The sequence below is a fragment of the Macrobrachium nipponense genome, chromosome 21, assembly GCF_015104395.2.
Source record: "Macrobrachium nipponense isolate FS-2020 chromosome 21, ASM1510439v2, whole genome shotgun sequence".
NCBI lineage: Eukaryota > Metazoa > Arthropoda > Malacostraca > Decapoda > Palaemonidae > Macrobrachium > Macrobrachium nipponense.
This window is the reverse complement of record NC_087212.1, coordinates 75,393,492-75,411,320: the sequence shown is the minus strand read 5'-3', so window position 1 is coordinate 75,411,320 and position 17,829 is coordinate 75,393,492. Positions and strand designations below refer to the sequence as shown.

The 17,829-nt window shown below is 38.2% G+C and overlaps 1 protein-coding gene across 11 annotated transcripts in view; it reads right to left on the bottom strand.

Moving 5' to 3' along the window:
• The window catches only part of LOC135198182 (uncharacterized), a 375,078-nt gene that overhangs the window by 82,498 nt on the left and 274,751 nt on the right, over nucleotides 1-17,829 (bottom strand). The window contains exon 1 of one of the 11 annotated variants that reach the window (XM_064225729.1): nucleotides 9,872-9,892. The exons of 9 other annotated variants lie outside the window; for them this stretch is intronic. Coding sequence is in view for 1 of the 2 variants with exons in the window: in XM_064225728.1 (XP_064081798.1) it covers nucleotides 9,674-9,686 (13 nt within the window). In the remaining variant the exon portion in view is untranslated. One more of the 11 variants, XM_064225728.1, reaches the window with a different exon arrangement.

Genomic DNA, 17,829 nt, shown 5'->3' with positions numbered 1-17,829 from the left:
AAAGCGAGCGAAGATGTCCATGACCAGACTGCAGGTGCCTCAGTTCGGCACAACACACTCCTCTTGAGCAATGAGTGAAGCTCCCAGGTTCTTCTCAGACATATGATCCGGTCGGAAAGAGATACGCAATATGTAAATCAGTCCCATGATAATCACCAATTTGAATTGCGCTACAGTTTTGAAAAAAAGGGTTGAAAGTAAAAGATCCGTCACACAAACTTTCCATTGATGCAAATTTTAGTATCAATCCTTTCTCATTTTTTTCATACTTCATTCACTGTAAAGTTTCGGGGTCTCACGTTTATCACAGAATTTCCTTAACCGCTTTCCGGTGGTTTTCTGGTGAAAATGATTGCAGTAATATTTGATTAACATACACATACACACACACATATACATCTATGTTTATATATATAGTATATATATATATCTATATATATATATATATATTATATGTGTGTGTGTTGTGTGTGTGTACGTATATAAAGATAAAATGTGGTATTAATATATTATATAATATTAATCTCTATATATATATATAATATATATCTATTAATATATATATATATACATATATATATATAGTATTTTGGTTGTACAACCTTGTTGTGAATTTATAAGAAAGAAATCAACCCCATAACACCGAGTTATATCAATATAAATGGAAAATCACCATGTAATTCCAAGGCCTATTCGCAAAAACTCTTGTGGATGAAATCGCATGTTTACACAAACGCTTTGCTCTAATGCTGAAGAATTCCGCTTTTGCTGAGCAACGAACTGTGTTACTGTCGTTTAAGCAAAGCCCAATTATGACTAAAGTTAAATCTACTATTTACAAAATTTGTTTTCGCCCCAAGTAAATTTACGATGCCAAAATGTGTAGCGCATTGCATTGAAAAAAATCCCCCTAATTGGGGAAAAAAGGAAAAAATACAAGAAAAAACAGCACAATACCCAGTCCCTTAAAGTGGACTATGGCCTTTTCCTTACATGTCGCTGTTACTAACGACAACTGGTTCAATGAAGGTGCTGGCACTAATCAAGAAGCGTAACTTAAGAAAATATTAGCATACGGGCTTGATGTCGTGCGCTGTGCTTCGCTGGAACCCGGCGCTGCCCATTATGTCTCCACTACTCTTCCGATCTCCTAACGACACTGCCCCCACCCCTGCGGACAAACAGGTTTGCAGGAGGAGGGTGGATCTGTCATGCATCCCCTACCCATCCTGTCCCCACCCAAACCGGACAAACAGATTTGCAGGAGGAGGGTGGATGTGTCATGCATCCCCTACCCATCCTGTCCCCACCCAAACCGGACAAACAGATTTGCAGGAGGAGGGTGGATGTGTCATGCATCCCCTACCCATCCTGTCCCCACCCAAACCGGACAAACAGATTTGCAGGAGGAGGGTGGATGGGTCATGCATCCCTTACCTTCCTGAACCCCTACCCGGCTTCGACCTGGGATGGACAAACAAAGTCCACCCGGATTTTATTATCATAGATAGATAGTAAATAGTGCAATCACTTATATATTTATATAAATCTACTACTATCATGTCTAAAAATATGTAATATAAAAAATGACCCATCTCTCAGGATTAATCAAAGAAGTTCTCGAAAACTTCCATAAAGACAGCGACCTACACACACACACACACGACCCCTGCCATTACTTGCAGAATCATCTAATGATCCCATTTTCTTTCTTTCTGCCAAAGACACATTTGCTGGATGTCATAACCATCAAGTCAAAAGATGTCATGCTGTTTCCACATCCATACGCTCCGAGACATTTGGAAATAGTGCTGCTTGTTTTAGGTTTCTTGTGGGTAATGCAAACATCTCTCATACAGGTCTGAGAGGCTGCTCCACGGATACCCCAAGGATTACAATATGGTTTTCTACGAGACGGAAGAAATTTCCCACGCGTATATGCGTGTCTCACATCAATATCGAAACCGAAATGACAAACACGGTATGATCTCCACCGTCAGAACCTTATCAGAAAAATAAGTGGTTTCACAATGATGACAACTACTCGTTACATTATACCGTCACCTTGAAAGTAAAATGTCTGCTGCTTTATTGAATGAAAAAAAAAAAAAATGTTATTTGCAACCGTGACAACGATTCGCCTTACATCATGAAACAAAACTTCTCAGTCATACTCAAATGAGATCATTAACTATCCCGATCACCTTCTGAGAACGAAAGGATCATACCGGGAAAGTGTGATTACAGGGGGATTAAAGGAGACTTAAAGGATTACTCCATGACACAGGAAGGGGGGAGAGGCTACTGGAAATGTCAAAACAACAGTTCAAACATGTTACGTGGTGTCACAAGTGTCATCATAAACATACTGCCATCTCTTGCGACGGTACTGTCTATGAAACGGAAGGAACTCAAAACACACTCACGTACAGACACACCACCCACCAGGAACAATAAACTTAGGAAGTGAAATTAAGACTCCGAGTGAAGCAGCTGGAACACACGACATTACAAAGGCATTCCGGCTGAAAAACTCTTTTCGTTTTTATAGTAGAAAGTGGCTGAAATGAGGAACTCACTTCTAAATAAGCTTCGCTGAATATATCTACACACACACACACACACACACGCACACACACACACTACACACACACACACACCACCACACACACACACCACACCCCCACACACACAGAGGCCAGTGAAGGGAAAAAATACAGCTCGTGAAATCCGCCTCTCGGTACCCGGATGTAGATGGAAGAGAGAATCTGAAAAATATGTGTAGCCCGGCGAGAAAGCTGCCTACTGAGCTTGTCTCCCGGTGATATGTGTGTGTGTTTTTGAATTTTATTTATATATATATATATATGAATATATATATATATATATATATATATATAGATAGATAGATAGATATTATTATTAATTATATATATATATATAGAGAGAGAGAGAGAGAGAGAGAGAGAGAGAGAGAATATAAACAAAAAAGGTCACCGCACACTGCGGCCGACATGTTGGGAAAAAAAAACCATGACAAGACAAAACAAAACGCCTAGTGAAAAAACAAAAAAAAAAACCGACGGAGGATGACAACTGTGGACAAAAACCTCATAATAAATGCATCATCTTCCCCGTAAGGGAATTACTCGCCTACACATGGCATACGTGAATTTCTCTTCTTGCTCGTGTCGGCGATTTCCATGTCATGTTGTTGACGCGTTTCTCCAGAGCACCGAAAAGACAAAATGCATATTCCCGAACAACAGAGTTCGCCCACATGCGGTCGCGTCGTGACCATCGACCATCACCACAACTGATCGATATCTATTTCGCTGTTCACCGGCGGTGAAATCCACGTAGAGCCGAATAAGAGAGTTCACGCCAGATGCTAAAGGCGTAACGAAAGACCCCTAACTAACTGCTTGGAATTACAGACGAGCCTCTACTTGAGTGAGGACACTAAACAGCAGCTGTTACGGGCGAGGAAAGCGACAGCAGTCTCACTTGAATGAAACGGCTATATATACGCAAAGAACTCAACACGACAAAATCAGTTCATCTGGACCCTATACACACCAGTCTAACCTCTGCCTGAGCTCAATCGAGGAGCTTCAACCCAACGTACCCTTGCAACATTCTGCAAAATGTATGCAGGGCAGCTGAGGCAGGTCATTCACCAACTGACTGCATACATGACTCACTCTTACATGTTCGGTTTTCTGTAAGTGCTTAAGCAATATGAATCATACAAAAGAGGAATCTTTTATGATCTTTAAACAAACCATCTATTATTATAAGCAAAATTACTGACAACTAGCTACTTGCCAATGTAAGTTGCACAGTTTCTTCAGGACGAAACAAACTGTACTAATCAGGTAAACCGTAGCTTCTTCGACGAAGAAACATAAAACGAAGCTCATCTCGTTCATTCAATATACATCGTACTGTTATCGGGACTCATCCAATTTGCAATAAATAACACCAAAATTAATACCTTATATATTTCAACGATGAAATGTCCACTGTAAGACGTGTATTCATGACAGAAGAACGGAACACCAATCATCAACTCACCGATTCACGCAGATTGGATCACGATTGACTCGGTCGTTGACGTCAGGATAGAGAGCTACGAGTTGATGTTTTCGGTCAAGAAACTTACACTTTCCCTCTCAGTAAGCTCTATATTAAAGTTCTGACACTTAACTCCATTTAAAAAATGGCAGAAATTCATTCCGAAATGAAAGCCTTCGTCAAAACTCATGCACTACTGTTTGCGTGAACATCATGGGTTCCTCTGTCAGATAATGCTTTTCTTAACAATAACGAGAGAGTAACGCAACGATGAATATGGATCTCCACAAATATATCTACGTACAAGGCATTTTCGAACTTCTATCCAATACTATCTATCTGGCGTTAATATAACAGCGACTGCATTCTATCTCCCTCTCTCCAGCTGTACTTGAAGAAGAGCCCGTCCTGGCCCCAGACATGACAAAACAAACTCATCCTCAAGTGTTAAATCTTCACCGGGTTAGTTTTGCTAAATAGCGGGTAAGCTCGACTAATCCGCCATGGAATGTTGAGACCCGGCCACATTTCGTCTCAAAATGTACTACTCTCACCAAGTCATTCAAAGGTCCGAATGGTATGCATTCAACGGGAAACGACTTTGAAGCCTACCGCGCGAATCGCTGAACTTAAAGCTTCTATTTTGTAAACAGGCTCTACAACTCGAAGCAACGTATTACTGGGGAAAATACTATGTAATCAAAGATCATTCTCGAGCTAACGCGAACGGATACATTTATTGTGCACTTATGTCCATCCATCTTGTAAACAATCTGCCTTTGGAGTATACAAAATCTTACTCCGACCTTCCTTTGTCTGAAACAAATGTGCCTCAAAAGCCCTCGAAATATTCTTTAATAATGGGGGCATTGACAAAGTACGTCTTGTGTAGACGGTGTCTCTAACCTCTCCCCCTCCCCCTCCCCAGTAACCCCACACTGGCTCCCTCATTTGACCTTGCCCCGATAAACGTCTGAACAGCTTGTGCGCCTCATTTTGTCTAAAGAAAATGACAGATCATTGTCACCTATAGAAGGAGATCACCTTCACAACATCACTTAAAGACCCGAACTTAAGCTCTGAATAACTGACGGGAACAATAGCGATGCTCTACAAAGCTAAGGTCAGACCTTAAGCAGGAATGGACGGACAAGAGGAGCGTACAAAGAACTCTAATGATTAGAGTTATAAATATAGACAGCAAACGGATGTTTGGTCAACTGTACAGAGCAGATGAAGCAAGATAAGAAGGAAAGGGTTACGTAGAAAAACATGGAGAGAAATAATACGTAAAGATAAGAGATCAAAAGATACCGCACAAAAAGTGTAAAATGGGAGTTATGCAGTAGGGAAAGGATTCAACGAAAAAAAAAAAAAAAAAAAAAAAAAACAGGAAAACTTGCAAAACAAAAGAAGAGAGGCAGACTAAGTAAAAGAAAAGAACGAAATAAAGAACAACAAAGGGTAGAAGTTTATGAAGGAAAAACATGAGCGAGGGGAAGCTCGAGGTGAACGCTGTTAAGCCTAAAACGGAAACCATCCAGTCGAGGAAGCTCTTGTGGGAAGGCCGGAAGTTACAAATGTAAATAACTCATAAAAGAGAAGGAAAAATGAGAAAGAAACAAAAAACAGCAAAAGTTCAAGAATGACAACAACTCAAATCAAGGATCAAAAAACTAAATGTCGAGGAAGGAAGGACCAGTTCAATGAGCACAAGTTAAGACATCCACAGAACTAATGGAAGAAACACAGACTGGAAAACAAACAACAGAAGAAGCTTCAGTAAATACGAACAAAGCAATGGACAAAAACACGCGGTAATACTCTTGCAAAAAAGAAATTAATGAAAAATCGAGAATAGGAAGAACAACAACGAGGGTGAAGCAACGAAGAAAGCAAACTAGCAAAAGGGAAGAAAATAGAAAGTAGAACAAAAATGAATGCAACCCTACTCCCACTCAAAATGATCATAGAAGCAACGGGAACGAGATTCTTGCACAAGACAGGCATGGCACCTGTGTGTGTGTGTGTGTGGTGTGTGTGGTGTGTATGTGTGTTTAATGTTGAGTAGACGAGAGAGAGAGAGAGAGAGAATCTACTACCCGTAGGAACAATTAATCTATTGGTTATGTAGGACTAAACCTAAAGGCGCTCAATTTCCATTTAAAAAGGTCTGCCTTCCAATTTCACCGGAGAGAAAGTTGTTTGAGTCAACATAAAAAAGGACCAACAGAGATAACGGGCCTCCTTTAATTATATTCCAAATTAAATTTCTAGAGAAAGTCCCATACGTCATGCATAAAAGTTAGATTCTAACTTTTATTGCAGGGAAATATTGCTGCTACAAAAACTAAGATATGAAAAAATCTGGGAGGGTGCATAAATAATGCTCTAAAAAGTGGGCTCAAACTTTCAAGTCTGGAACGCAGTTCGAAGGAAGGATAAGAAAAGAGGAGAGGACTAAAATAGCGATGATCGAAGAAAAACACAACTTTGGTAAATTACACACACACAGACACAAACATATATATATATATATATATATATATATATATAATATATATATATATATATAGATATATATATTATATATATATATATATATACTATATATATATATATATATATATCATATATATATATATATATATTATACATTCTGCGAGAGAGGTAGGAACGACACGACATCAACATCATGTCTGGACATGGAAGTGGATGAGTGAATCGATTGCTGGTATTGAATATCTAAAAGTAATACCTAAAATATGTCTACTCTACACAAACATTAAGAAAGGCACTATAAGAAAAAAAAAACGTTTAACAAAAATATGTTCCATAAAGAAAGATCAAACATTAATGTAGTATTAACAAACCGACCCACTCATTAGAATAAAGGTGATAGATCTGTCAACAGACGCTGCTGACGGGAATATCCTGGCACTTGGTTCCTGTTCAACCATCATCTCAAATTTCTAATCTACTCACACAGGACCTCTTACATAAACATCAGCTGGATATAACTTGAACGAGTGATTGACACGATTTTTGGTAAACATTATTTATCGACGATATCTGCAGAATTTAGATGCATCCATTCGGAAGAATTTTTATTTACTGCTGTAGTTACCGTAGTAATTCCACAACGCAAATTCAGCAAGGGGAACTAACAAATAATGTACATTACAGAGTACCATTGGAACCATAATAACATGAGGAAATATAAGAAAAAAACCTACTTACATTAGACTCATTCATTCCAGCACAAAACAAACTTGAAAGCCCTTCAAAACGAATGCCTATATAAAAGTGATTTTTATTTACTCGGAGTACGCGGTATTAAAAAAAACAAACGCGCAGAGGGAGAAGGAAGATAGGAATCGGGAAGAGAGCTTCATAACGATCTGGGTGGCCCGATTAGTCTCCGCATTCCTTTTAATATCGCGAAGGTCTGAGGTATGTTAATACATTTTCATAGTAAAAATTCGCTTTAAATACGGCATATTTGGATGGAGTACATTCACGAGTATAATCAATATATACTGTATCTTAACCACTGCACGCTGGACAATTTCGGGGCAACCAACGCAGACATTTTCGGTGCTGATCCTCCAGCCCTTAATTATGACTGTTGTGGTCGTGATACGTTGTACAGCTCCTCGGACAGTTTACATTCATGATCCAGTCTCCACTAACGGTACCTCCCATAGCGTTCAGGGCGTCTAATTTGAGCATTCGCAAGTCGGTGCCAATCCTTTTCGCTGCAACCAGGTAATCTACTTTTTGTGAGGGACTCCACCTCCAAACCTCATGACGCAACATCCGTTGGTTTTATATTCTATAATTATCATCTGCACTTTTACCATAAGGACAGTCCTTGGCCCCGATGAGCAAAGCTTATTATCTAAAACTATGGATAAACAGACCTCTTGGCCTGAAATTTTATTACGGTTAAGATGTCCTTGGACAGTCCTGTGAATAAACAACGATTAAACACTTCAAACACTATGTACCGAAAACATTAACCAGTGCGATTACTCTTCTCAAGTTCTTTCAAGATTTTTTTTTTTTTAATTCAAACTCCTGGGGAACAACAGTATATTGCGATATTTTGTTATTTCAGGATGTACAAAACCAAGTTCCTGATGGAAAGGACACAACTCCACCATACACTTGCCTTTACAGAGTTGAGAATTTACCTGACAAAGCCAGACTTCCAGTACAGTTAACTGAACCTTTTTTTTTTAGTAATATTACTTAGTTTGTTTTACTTAAGGATGTTTCCTATACACTCTTGCCATAAATATGTCTGCCCCCAAATTATATGTATACATTCTAAGAAGCCACACAAACACCAGGCTAATAACTAACCGACATAGCAACATCATAAAGCTTCTCTTAACGCAAAAGGATAAAGAGTACACTTAACGTGTAATCGCAGCTGAAATGGCAACAAATCAATGCTTTGATTATACTCACGTTGAATGGGTTCGTAAGGATCCCCTACAGTCAACAAGTTGCTTTGGAAATCTGAACCTCTCTAATAGGGTCAATGTTATCGTATTACAGATGACTGATGTGTACATACTTATTCAAATCAAATACTACAGCACAGAACAATGCTTTTGGGAAGTGATTTCAAACATCTAATCAAGAACAAACTGACCTTCAGGTTAAATCAACAAAAAGCATGTTTTTCGTAGAGTCCACATACCTAAATTTTAGTGCTATTGTATCTAATGTAGTATCTCGAATCCATCTTTGCTAAAATGATACGGATATAATTCAGTTTTTTTAAAGAATATCATTCTCATTTTATCTGTGAACACATTCTAATCACTAAGTGGTTTTAATCTTACTGGTTAAAGGTAACACCTAGATAAGCAGTTATGAAAATGTCCTACGAGATAATTAACTTTTTGAAAATATGCATAACTTATCAAGGATGTAGTTCACAAAACCTCTGTATATTAAACACAACAAAGCAGTTTCATGTACTTAACATTTCATTTCCCTCACAGGTAAGGAAAGGAGTTAGCAAGGCACCACCTTCTGAAATACCTGGCTATGTATTTAACGGGAGACAGTAACTCAGTAAAACTTCAACTGGTGATTAGTCGTCTGCAGCATTCACAAAAAATCATCGAAGAGGAACCAGTAAGCGACCGCAGCGCCTGTGCCCCGACAACCTGAATGCCAAGACAATGATCTGGGCTGGATTTACTCATACCTGAACTATTGGGTGCTGGGTGAAGCCACCCAGTTCATCACATGAGAGCGACCTTGCGCGCCCACTGCTATTAAGTTTTTACTACAACCAGGAAATATCGAGATGCCCATTCAATGGACACTCCCAAGACACGAGACGCCTCCAAACGCCTCTTATGGACGAATCCTAATGAGTCGCTTAACAGTTAACTTCACTTGTGAGATCCATTTGAACTAGTACGCCTTCCTCTTAACATTTGTATTAACCGGAAAACTGTTTGGAATAAAACATTTTTCTTTAAATCTGACGTTGATTTACACCAATTTAATTGGATGCAAATCTGGCACTGAGAGAACAGGTTCATCAATGAGCGCAGCAATTTCCACTTACCAAAGAGTGACATACTGGCTAATCGAGAGGGCAGGTCATTCCATGATGAAGCGAGAGATGTCCAGCGAGAACAGTATTAAATCCCCAGAGCAACATTTCAGGTCCTGAGTAACAAGCTCACATTTAGACAAACCCTCGAGGGTTCCCACACAAGACGCCACCCGGGCACCTCACTACACCCAACCTCGCGCCACCAACCTTACTACACAACTGATCAGAAATCTCGCCTCGCCGCTGGCTGGCCTCAGTGCTCAGTCTCTCCTCTCCACTCCCTGCTTGAGCCTGACTCGTGAACGACTCCCCTCCGATCCGTGGGGGTCTCTGGCTGCGGAGATGGGGGTTGGTTCTCCCCCCATGGAAACTGCGGGTCCCCCGGCAACCCAACAGAGGGCAGAGTAGGAAGGAAAAGAGAGAAGAGTTCGGAGAAGCCCTGTTACCCATCATCGCTGTTGTTATTTCTCCCACTTCCTGATTCTACATTTTCACTCATTAATTACTGTAATTATGAGATTCAGACTTAGAAGTTCCAGTAATACACAGCCTCGATACATAACAGTATTCAATATATAATAATAATAATAATAATAATAATAATAATAATAATAATAATCCAATCCAATCCATCTCTCTCAAACATATCTATATATATATATATATATATATATATATATATATATATATGTATATATATATATATATATATGTGTGTGTGTGTGTGTGTGTGTGTATGTATATATAGTAAGATTTATATATATACATATATATATTGAATAACTTGATCACGAAGTATATAAAACGTGATGCTATGTATAAATAAAGGTTTTTTGCCACGAAGGAAAAAAACGAAAAACGAGTTGGCCGAGTACTTTCGGTCCTATTCGGACCCTTTACTGAGGCATACTGATTTTACAAAGAACACCATAGTCAAAAGAAGGCTTAATATACAAACTGACACTACCACATTAGCCAATGGTAGTGTCAGTTTGTATATTAAGCCTCCTTTTGACTATGGTGTTCTTTGTAAAATCAGTATGCCTCAGTAAAGGGTACATATATATATATATATATAATATATATATATATATATATATATATATATATATATATATAATATATATTATACTATATATATAATATATATATATATATATATGATATATATATATATATATATATATAGTATATAATATATAGCTATATATATATATATAATATATATATATATAGATATATATATATAACATATATATATATATTACATATAGTATATCCAGAAGCCAGGTACTATGTCGTACCTCTAAGTAAATGGGGATACAATCCACAATGAAGTAAAATCCTCTTGTAGTTTAAAATAATCCTGTAAAAGAAATATATATTTTAAACTACAAGAGGATTTTACTTCATTGTTGATTGTATCCCCATATATAATATATATATATATATATATATATATATATATATATATATATAATACACACACACACACACGCGTACAAATAGACACATAAAAGTGTGTATGTATGTATTGTACATAAAACAAAAATGTCACGGTGATGAGTAAATGTGTATATATATATATATATATATATATTATATATATATATATATATATATATATATGTGTGTGTGTGTGTGTGTGTGTGTGTGTGTGTGGTGTGTGTGTGTGTTACGTGCGCAGTCCAAATATGCAACACAAGATTTATTTGCAGCCTTTGTAGAAGGACGATTAAAAAAAAAAACAAAGCCGAAAGTGCCTCTAATTCCCAACATGGAGTGGGTTTCATTTCAAATACACTTGTGACAGCTTTAAAAATGTTGGGTCCTGTACGGTGGACGTTGTCTGCTTCCTCTAAGCGTATATCGTGACGGTGCTCTGAAACGTCCAGCCAGCCAACTACACCACCGTCACGAGATAAAAGTTCGATTTCAAAAGGTTTCCCGCCAGAAGCGCCCAATGATATTCTACACATGGCTGCGCTGAAAGTCCCATCAAATATTCAATACGAGACTCCAGCCATCAAATGTCAAAGATACGCGGCCTTTTCAAATGCACATCGAGTTTCTTTCCATTGAAATCACCAACTTCAATTCACAGAGCATCTGATATTTGCGTATTTTGGGAGATGGGCGGCCGTTTTATGGAAAAACGGATGGACAAATAAAGGAATGCACATGGAAGCCCTGAAACGCACCTGAACAGGAACAATGAAAAATGAATTAAAGAAATGTATACAAAGACCGTCAACATAGAACCTCCTCTCTCTCTCTCTCTCTCTCTCTCTCTCTCTCTCTCTCTCTCTCTCTCTCTCTCTCTGATGTCGTGATGTGCTAGCACTCTGCTTATGATGAAAGAAGGCCGTGTGTGATTCTATGAAACAGTGAACTATATCCTGTTTAACAGGGGGTGTGGAGAGCAAAGGAAAAAAAACGACGTGAATGATGAGTACAATTATGATAAATAAAAATCATGTCATTAAAGATACAGGAAGGGCTTGATACGGTAAAACTGGCTCCCAGCAGAGTAATCAGATACTCTGTGTGCGTATGGATATTATTATTATTATTTATATATAATATATATTAATATATATTATATATATATTATATTAATATATATATATATGTGTGTGTGTGTGTGTGTGTGTGTGTGTGTAGAAACTGCAATCTTAGACAAAGAGTTTGAATTAAGCAGCGAGAAGGACCCGTAATATTTCGCATCACCTGCAACATTTGCAATGACTGTTGCTACCATAATCATTGTGGTGTCACTCCGGGAAACGTCATCGGACCTCTGAACGAGCACTGCACAAAAGCCCTCCGTCTTTTTTTTTATTCTCATATACGAGCACTCTGTGTGGCAGTGTTTTTCGTCTAAAAACCAAGAAGAATTTTTTTTGTATGTTATTGCCTCTGAAAGCCTAAATATTTCTGAACCTTATGAATTCATCCACTGAGCCATTTTTTGTTTATTCTAACGTTTTACTCTTCTTTCTTATTTCTTGATCTCTTACTAGACAAATATAATCCTTCTTAAGCTCTTCATTCACAAAAAGCAATTTACTTCTGTGCCTACACCCCATCCCCGCCGCCCTTTCTATTTTGTCAAAAATGTTAAACAATGATATTTCATTCCAGGAAAAGAAGCGTGGATCAGGACATACATCCGTTCACAATGTACTTCACTTGCCTCTTGCTCATCGTTTGACAGACGAGGTAACCATGCTGTTGTTATACCGCCTGTTCATCCTATCAATGAACTGAAAGGGCGAATACAAAGACTAACAGCATCCTCCGATACATCAAATTATTTACTAATTACATCTCTTACAAAGCACCACAACTGCTCTACTGCGTAACTATTTAAATACCAATAGTTTCATTAAAAGTTAATTTACTTCCTCTGTCACTGATGACACAGATCACATCAGTGCCTGGTTATTTTCCAGAAAAAAATCTTAACAATAATAAGCTTATCCAGTTTGCAAAACCTGCTTCATTTAAATTCTGACGAAATTGGAAAAAATCATCGATGGACGATCGTTCAAAACCTAACCTGCATCTACCCTTCTCTATGTATACGTATACAGACAGAGACGATTCCGGACCTGTTACCACAATGAAACACTTGACAAGAAGTCTGATCTTTTGTTTCTATAACATATTCTTATTTAAATAAGAATACGAGGCAATGTATAGACAAGTTGTTAGTCCCTTATAGTAAACCATTTCTCAAATTACTTAGTATTCGCAAATTCAACTGCTTATTCCTAAAATAAATTTCTATTTAATCAATAAGTTATTTAATCAAATCACTGTAAAGAAATATCAACGAATTGAGAATTATTCCCTCGTCTGAGATACTAACTTCGAATATATTACCAGTAAATATAAAGACGCCTATTGTGAAAATACAACACAATTTTTCTGAAAAATGCACAATAAACCTAAAAATATTCCGGATTATTTTATATCAGTTGTAAAACTAGTTTTGTCGAATAAGCACCATTAAGTTCGGCCGTGTCACGAGACCTCCAAGAAACAACACCAGAGAAGTAAAAACAGTACTCTTCCATGATTAACATCGCACGTAGGCTCTCTCTCTCTCTCTCTCTCTCTCTCTCTCTCTCTCTCTCTCTCTCTCTCTTTATCTATCAACCACTAGAACACAAAATTATCAAATACAGGTCATAATTCGTTACTCAGGTCAACAGTGGCAAAAAATGTGAAATGTACTTTACTTCCTATCGCCGATCTGACTTGAAAGAAGTAAATGAAATCAACGACCGTCCCTTTAACAAGGGGGCCTACAACGACGATGACGTAAAAAACGGTAAAGGCTCTAGTCTAAACAAACGGGCATCTCTTCGTATCTTGTAACAACGACGTTGGCTCTCGTCAGGTTAATGAAAGTGACGTTTAAACAACCGGGGTCTGATAATCGCTGAGTTTGCGAGCAAAAGGGGAAAAAAGAAAGGTTTAAAGGAATCGCAAATAATTCCTTTTAATAACGTATCTCTATTCGTAAATTGACGTTTATTGTTAACAAAGATAACTGCATACAAAACACAGTTTATATAATAACTAACATCAATTAAAAAAATTAGATATCAAATTCAGTGAGAGAAAAAGAAACAGAAAGTGTTAGTGATGATGGAGTAAAGGTCTCTCATACAAAAAAATCTTTCCATATCAGCGGTTCCTTTACAGCCTAACCTCTGGATAGTGTTAGTTCAATGGGGAGAGTAAGGGGAGCTGAGAGAGAGAGAGAGAGAGAGAGAGAGAGAGAGAGAGAGAGAAGGCGGATGGATGTTGTGAGGAGGGAGAGGTAAAAGAGAAGGCTCCCGAGGGGAGCAACCATGGGGAGAAGGGTCGGAACGTCGAGGGGAACTGCTTGCGGAGAGTATGGTCGAGGGAGATAAAAAAGAGGGGAAACACAGGAGCCATGAAAAGAAAAACAGTTACTCTCGCAGAACTACTCTTAGGGTAAGATCAAATCTACTTCCGACCTGTAGAACACATAACAGACGCTCACAAGGGCATGCACGCACACAACGCATTAACTTCAGTTTATCTGGCAAATGAAATGAAACCTGCAGAGAGAGAGAGAGAGAGAGAGAGAGAGAGAGAGAGAGAGGAAAAAGAATGACGCCCATTGAGATTTAATTGAAGAGGCTTCAAATGCGGAAACAACAAGGCCAGTCATTGATTTGTTTATGGAGGGTGAAAGAGCTGCCCTCCCTGCGATCCCCCTCCCCCTCCACACAACCTTGCTATGAGTCTAACCTTACTGCTACCTGTTATCTTTCACGTGTTTAATGATGTTTGGAGAGATACCACGTCTCCAGTCGCCACGAGCATCAATCCACATAGTAAACATTTTCCAAAAACAATTTTTATCAAGATCATCCGTCAGGTTTATTGGCACAGGTGTACAACAGCGACAGAAGCTTCTTTGTTCAAGCAGCATCTTCTCATTAGTAAGTTCAGAATCTCATCTGTACATTTCCTTTACTATGAGAAACAAACCAATTAAATCATGTGTTGCTTGCACGCTGTCTATTTTCGTAACCTTAAAGTAACACATAAGGACACTCAGTCATCAGTTCATTATCTTACGGAAATGTCACCGCCAACAAACACTGTATCTTGTATCATGAAAGATGCAAGGGAGGGCGGGGCAAAGGAATCCTGAAGCCCACAGGTTATGAAAAAGTTGTACAGGTTAATACCCATAACAATTTTTCTGCAATAACATCCAGTTGGCTCTTTCCCTCTTGTCCCATGCCACAGAAGGCGCTCTGTCAGGACAGCGAATTTATTTGTCTTATATACACACTATCAAACGTACAGTCATAATATTCAGAAAACAGGAGTCTCCAATCTTCACTTGAAAGACTTGATATTTTGACCCTTCTGGTATCAGGAGAGGTTATTTGACATTCGTGGGGATCAAAATCTGACAGCTCTAAAACCAGCATTCTAGGTGCATCTTGGCTTAAATAACTAGAAATCATCTTTGAAATAATTTGGACACCCAGTCTTGATAGTTTAATGTGTCATTACACATACTTTAAACATTATTCAAGCTCTGACAGACAGCCATGAAAATTCAAACACTTAAGGGATAATGCTATTTCGAGGTGCAACACCCTTAATTAACTTTGAATGTTTATTTAATTGTTATATTTGCAGCTTCCTAAGTTGTATCCTTAGTAGATAATGATTGATACAATTTCAATATTCCACCGTTTTAAGGACACAAATAAACTCATGTTTTCCAATAGAACACTCAAGATATTTTTCAACAAAGGCAACATTTATAAGATGATGGCCAGTACTTTTACTAATTTGAGTACTACATATGAGAAAAAAGTACAGTCCAACGTTACACTCAAGTCACAGGCTATCAGCAATCAGAACTGGGTTTCTAAGTTACTTTTCTTTCCCACCAAAAGGATTCAGTTATTTTAACTGCTTAAATGCAATCCATTCCTTAACAACAGGAATAACAATCAAGGCCTATTTGTATCCCCGACGTCGTTTATGGGGAAATGAAATTGGGTGATATCCGCAAACATCTTCAAGTTCACCCGGTGTCTCTAGTACAATTGGCAACCTCGTTGTACATATTGAAAACAGGACTGGACTTAACACACTTCTTTGGGGTAAACCTCTTCTCAGTCTCATAAAATGTACGTTTCCAATCTGTACACATCATTTTCTGTCACTTAGGTAGTCCTCCAAATACTCAAAATCTTCATCAACAATTCCAGTGGACTGTACATCATTTAGTAGTAGTTGAGTTGGGCTGAATATAGAATTTAGGCGCAAGGCCAAGCACTGGGACCTATGTGGTTATTCAGCACTGAAATGGAAATTGACAGTAAAAGGTTTGAAAGGTGTAACAGGAGGAAAACCTCGCAGTTGCACTATGAATCAAGTGTTAGCAGAGAGTGGAAAGTAAAATGAAGAAAGATGATATGAAAGGAGGTACAGTAAAATGAACGAAAGTGGTTGCAGCTAGGGGCCTGAGGCACGCTGCAAAGAACCTTACGTAATGCCTACAGTGCACCTCATGAGGTCCACTGACAGCACTAACCCCCACGGGGCACTGAGTAGTAGTTCAGGGACAACTGTATCAAAAGAGGCACTAAAATCGAGTAAAACCGGGATATCACATTTGCCTTTATACATCATTTCTAATAGACCATTTACAACAAAACTAAAGCAATTTATGTATAATGTAATAGTCTATAAGCTGACTTACTATCCGATAAAGCATTGACCCTTTACAGGTAATTAATCATTTGTTCAAAAGACCAATATCAGAGCATTAAAAACAAACTCTATATTGAAGCTGAAACATCGACAAAGTAGTGCAAAAACTAGCTCTATATTCTGTGTGTAGTACGTGATTAATCAGTGTCTCCAACGTCTATTGCTGCTGGTGCTGGAGAATCTGTAGACTTTCTAACCACATAATATGACGTCTACCGAAGGTTTTTCTACCTCAACTGTGCAGCCTACGATAATTTCTTTGTGACATCTTAGAATTTAACAGTACTTTGTTTTACTTCTAAACATTAAAAGGGCGCATGACGCCGTCTTAGTAGACCATTAACGACACAGAAATAAAATGAAAACACTCGACAAGATATAAAAGCAAGAATGAGGGTCTGATAACAATATCCTAACTGAAACGGGGCAGAAAATCAGAGATAATTGGTGTGCAGTTTCGATAACATTGTTCAGGGCGCAATTCCAGAAGAGGTAAAGCCGCAGCGAGAAAATGAACCGGAAGAAAAATGGGCTCTCTGATATAAAGGGGAGCAGCGCTGTTTTAGGCAAACGATACAAAAGAGACTCTACTGCAACGCCTCTTCTGCGACCTACTTACATAAAAAAAAAATGAGCCTGGAAAGAATATTATGCGTTTAAATTGCTGGCGTTTCTTGGGAAAAATGTCATTTTAAAGCGGATATTATGACCGGCATGAAACTGCTGATTCTAGTGAACTATCAACAGTTCTTTAGAACCTTTTCAAAGCAATACTCGAAAGCCGAAGCCAAAAGTGAACACAAATACACAATTAATAGCGTTTGCCAAATTGGTTCCGGGAGAGCCGGTGGAATAGAACACAATAGCGAAAACTGGAA